The sequence below is a fragment of the Glycine max genome, chromosome 13 (genome assembly GCF_000004515.6).
Source record: "Glycine max cultivar Williams 82 chromosome 13, Glycine_max_v4.0, whole genome shotgun sequence".
Classification (NCBI taxonomy): domain Eukaryota; kingdom Viridiplantae; phylum Streptophyta; class Magnoliopsida; order Fabales; family Fabaceae; genus Glycine; species Glycine max.
In genome coordinates this window covers 25214401-25219287 of record NC_038249.2, presented here as the reverse complement: position 1 = coordinate 25219287, position 4887 = coordinate 25214401, and the positions used below count along the sequence as shown (strand labels likewise).

At 31.5% G+C, this 4887-nt stretch overlaps 1 protein-coding gene across 1 annotated transcript; it reads left to right on the top strand.

Annotated features, from left to right (window-relative positions):
* The first annotated feature begins 2401 nt into the window (after nucleotides 1-2401).
* Nucleotides 2402-4668, top strand: LOC100779070 (protein RGF1 INDUCIBLE TRANSCRIPTION FACTOR 1). Its single transcript, XM_003542531.5, has 4 exons — nucleotides 2402-2728; nucleotides 2866-3045; nucleotides 3333-3548; nucleotides 4047-4668. The coding sequence occupies exons 1-4, from the start codon at nucleotides 2726-2728 to the stop codon at nucleotides 4275-4277; spliced, it is 630 nt and encodes a 209-aa protein (XP_003542579.1). The 5' UTR covers nucleotides 2402-2725; the 3' UTR covers nucleotides 4278-4668.
* Nucleotides 4669-4887: the final 219 nt, after the last annotated feature.

The following is a 4887-nucleotide window of genomic DNA, read 5'->3' as shown; positions in this document are numbered from 1 at the left end:
TGATCGTTGAACATTATAATTTAATGGCAAAATGGTCTCACAAATTTAATAGTAAGATTAATTTGTTGTGTTTTATATATTCGGAAACTAAATTTATATTTTTTATCTTTCAAGATCAATTTATTACCACACCACTAGAGATAAATTTGGTTATTTAACTTTTTCTTTGATCCATCCTCATGATTCAATTTCTCACTCATTCCACTTTTTTTTCTTCTTCTGCTCTCTTGTTCAAATAATTTAAGATCTCATTGACTGCTAAATTAAGTTTTCATCTTTTTGGGCATATAATACAATTTTTTAATTTGTCGTGTAATACCAATAGAATGATAAATTCATATCAATTTTAAGCTATTTTCAAAAATTTATAAAATATTTTAAAACTCAACATATTTTAATAAACTTAAACTAATGCATATCACAACAAGTTTAGACTTTCAAATAAATTACTATACACACAATATCAAAATATGTTATTATTATTATCATATGCTGACTTGTTAGACTTAATTATTTTATTGGTGGGATTGGTGGGTTCTCACGATAATTAATGGTGGTCCAAATCTCCGGTTGCGACATTTGTAGATACTTTGATGGTAAAGTTAGTTTGGGAAAGAGAGAGAGAGAGAGAGAGAGAGTGAATGAGAGTGTGTACTTATAAGAGAAATCCTTTATACAAAGGTGTTTTGGTAGGAAAAGTCATCGAGACTGCTTGAGTTCCATGTGGGATGTCAAGTGGCTAAGTGTGTTTAAGTGTGTTTGGGTGTTGAATTCTCTCATGATGTGTGACATTTATCCTCGTATGACCAAGTTTGATAACGGTTAAATCGGCTAGAGTGATTTTCGAGATAATTCCAAAGCAAACATTGTTTTAAGGAAATAATGTCATCTTAAGAGTTTAGAGGTTGAGGAGACCTCCAGAACAAATGCCTTTAAATCGGTTAATTGGTATTACTTGAAGAAAGTAATGTCGACTTAAGAACCTAGAGATCAAGACAACCTTTATTTAAATCTAGATTTTAATTAAATAAAAAATATAAAACTTTTTTAACTTAATTTATTTGACTTAATCTGAATTAAACTATATACCGGGAGAAGAGTTCTGTTATATAGGCTCCCCAACTAGCATGAAATTATGGGATGACGATAGTGTTTATGTTTACAACGTCAAAATAAAGACCATGCAAATTTGTCATGCCATGCCATGCCAAAGCCCAAAGAACCTTTTCTTTCAAAGGCCACTGGTAGTAAAGTTGTAATAATACACCAATTTGTCCTCTTTCCCCCCTTTTCATAAATTCATGAATCTTTTATATCACACTTTAAAAATAATTGTTTATTAATTTTTACATCACAACCTCGAAAGAATAGTTTACTAGCAGACAAATACACAAAACGTGGATAGATAAATAATAACGCACTTAAATTTTAACTCTGTATGCCAATTATTTATACAAAGTTATAAAAGACATTTTTGTAACATTTCTTTAATCCCAACACGAACCTCAAAAACATCTTCTTTTAATGTGACTAGGAAAGTAAATTTGTTCCAAACTGGTACTGAAAAAAAACCCACCCTCGATAACATTTCAAAAAATTTAAAGTAAAAATATTTTTATTAAAATTTATAAAATTGTGTTGTTTATTATCAGGGGCGGATGGAGAGAGGGGCGGGGCCAAGCACCCCCTTCTTAGACATGTCTCATGTTCATAAATATATATTTTTAAGTTAATTAAAAGTAAAATTGTGTAAAATTAATTATTTATGTGATTATTATAATAATTATAATAGTGATTAAGGTTATTTAGTATAAGATTAACTGTGTCTGTTATTACTGTAATGATTAAGTAATTATGTGTTATTTGTTTTTAACTTTTATAATAACTATTAAGGTTATTATTATTTAAAATAAAAATTATTGTAAATTTTATTTGTAAAAATAATAAAATATTTTTTTTGAAAAATTATCACTTATTAAAAATTAAATATTTAAATAATTATTAAGAAAAAAAATTAACCCCATTTAATATATAGACTTCTGAATCTATCCTATTTGTTTATAATACTTTATGTGTTTTCTTATGATTTGTTAAAGTAAATAATAATTTTAATTGTTTAATCAATATGTTTAAGATACTCTTAATCTTAATAAGGTCCTATTAAAAGAATTGAGAATATTATTATAAAATTACATATAGTTTTGAAGAACTTTATGCTACAAAGGTGGTGATGCCATGGCATGGGAAAGTGGGCCCAGCAATCTACGATGGACCGTGGATAGAGAGCCACGTGGAGAATGGTTTCCCCGATCGTGGATGAATTTGAGAGATACAGCTATTGAGAGAGAGAGAGAGGAAGGAAGAAGGTGATGCTGATGCGTAGCCGACCCAACCTTGTGCCACTGCCATCCTAGAGACGCAAACAAGATCCAAAGTAGCGTAAGCACAAGACACTTCACCTCATTCCCATCCAACGGCTCAGATCACTCTTCAGCCACCTCTTTCGATCTCCACCCTCCATTCCCACCCCCAATTCTTTAATCTCCCCCTTTTGTCCCTATAGTCTTAGCTTCTTCTGTCTTGTTGAATTCTTAGTTCAACCCCGTTTACTCTCTCTCTCTCTCTCTCTCTCTCATTCCACCATCCTCGTTTTCAGAAGTGAATCCCAATGCCTTCCTCACTCACCCATTGAGGCACATTCCATTAATATCCATCAATTTCAACCATGGTATGTACATACATACACATAATTTATATAATATATAGTATATAGTACTATACCCTATGGTCTCTATATGATTTACGATTAATTGCCCATTTTTGTTTCTTTTTGTTTTTTATCAAAAAAATTTGTTTGAGCTGCAGGGCACAATGTTGGTGCCTCCATGGCTTGAGCCACTCCTAAACACATCCTTCTTCGATGTGTGTCGGATTCACGGAGATGCCGCGAGGAGCGAATGTAACATGTTTTGTCTCGACTGCAATGAGAATGCGTTTTGCTTCTATTGCCGTTCCTCAAAACACAAGGATCACCAAGTTATTCAGGTTAATTAATTATTTAATTGGACCATATATATATATATATATATATATATATATATATATATATATATATATATATATTCGTGTATATTTTTTAATTATTCACATTTAATTTCCCATTGCCATTTCATTACATTGTCAAAGTCAAAGCTTTTTGGGAAAATGGGGGTTGAATGATGAATGATACTAACAATGATTGAAATCTATGAGTTATTACACAATCTATCTATATCCTAAGTTGATTGATTGTGTTGTTAATGTTGTTGTTGTGTTGTTGTGTTGTTGATTAGATACGGAGATCTTCGTATCACGATGTAGTGAGGGTGGCGGAAATTCAGACAGTGTTGGACATTAGTGGAGTTCAAACATATGTGATCAACAGTGCCAGGGTTTTGTTTCTGAATGAGAGGCCTCAACCAAAGTCTGGAAAAGGAGTAGCTCACATTTGTGAGATTTGTGGAAGAAGCCTCTTGGACCCATTTCGCTTCTGTTCTTTGGGGTGTAAGGTGAGACATTTATCTTAAATTAATTAATTATTTTAATTTTAATTTCCCTCTCACACATCATTGTTTCATTCATGTTTATCAATATCAAAATGAGCATAATTCACATCCCAATTCACCCTCGTCATATGGGTATAACACCCACCACCCGTACACCGTCACCTACATTTGAAAGCCCATCAACATCATAATTATATTCCCACCGCCATCAATCATCATCTGTGTATATATATATATATATATATATATATATATATATATATATATATATATATATATATATCCATTGACATTTTAATTTGATACATTTATAATTATAGTTAATCTTACTGTTATATTTATATAATGATGATTAATTATTGAATAATAGACGGGAATCAACATGGCATGTAATGTCTTTAAAAAAAAAAATCCATGAATGTAATGTATGATTGGACTGATTTAATTTGATGGTTATTTGGTATTAATTATTAATTTTGTTGTTGGCAATGACTGAATTAGCTTGTAGGAATAAAGAGAAATGGGGATGCAAGTTTTGCTTTGGATGCTAAAAATGAGGCATCAACAATGGAGGGCATGTCAAGGAGATCGGTTTCTTCAAGACATCATCAAGAAGAAGAATTGCGTGAAGGCTCACAACAAGATATGTACCCGGCCACGCCTTCTCCACCTGCTTCTTCAAACGCAAGGAGAAGAAAAGGGATTCCTCATAGGGCACCTTTTGGCTCCTAATCATTTATTTTTCTTTTTACCCTAAAAAATTAGTGGTACATAGACTCAATATTCAACCCCGTTTACCATTTTTTTTTTCTTTCTTTCTTCCTTTGAAACAAATTAACCCCTCTTTGAGGGGCGAATCTGGTCAGTAGTATAATTAATTTTTTCAGTAAAGAGAAAAAGAAAATGGTAGGCTTTGGTGGAGGATGTCATTTGTCCAATGTCCATGAAGTGGGAAAAGCAAAAGAAAGGAAAGGGGTATATAGGAAAGTTCCTTCTTTTTGGGGTTTGGGTCCCAAAACAACAAATTATCACTTGTGAAGAACCAATAATGCATATTTGTTTAATATTTAAATGCTTGCGAGTGTACATGTCATTAAGAAATTAAAAAGCAAGACTTTGTGGAGTCCGTTTCAATGTTTCATAGTTTTCTATGCCCCACCATCCACATGGGCCGTTTACATGAAGTTAATCACACCACTTATACCTTATATCATATAGCAGTACTATTTAATTTACAGAACAATATATATATATATATATATATATATATATATATATATATATATATATATATATATATATATATTCATTCATATTTGCATGTAATGTTCTGGGGACAAAT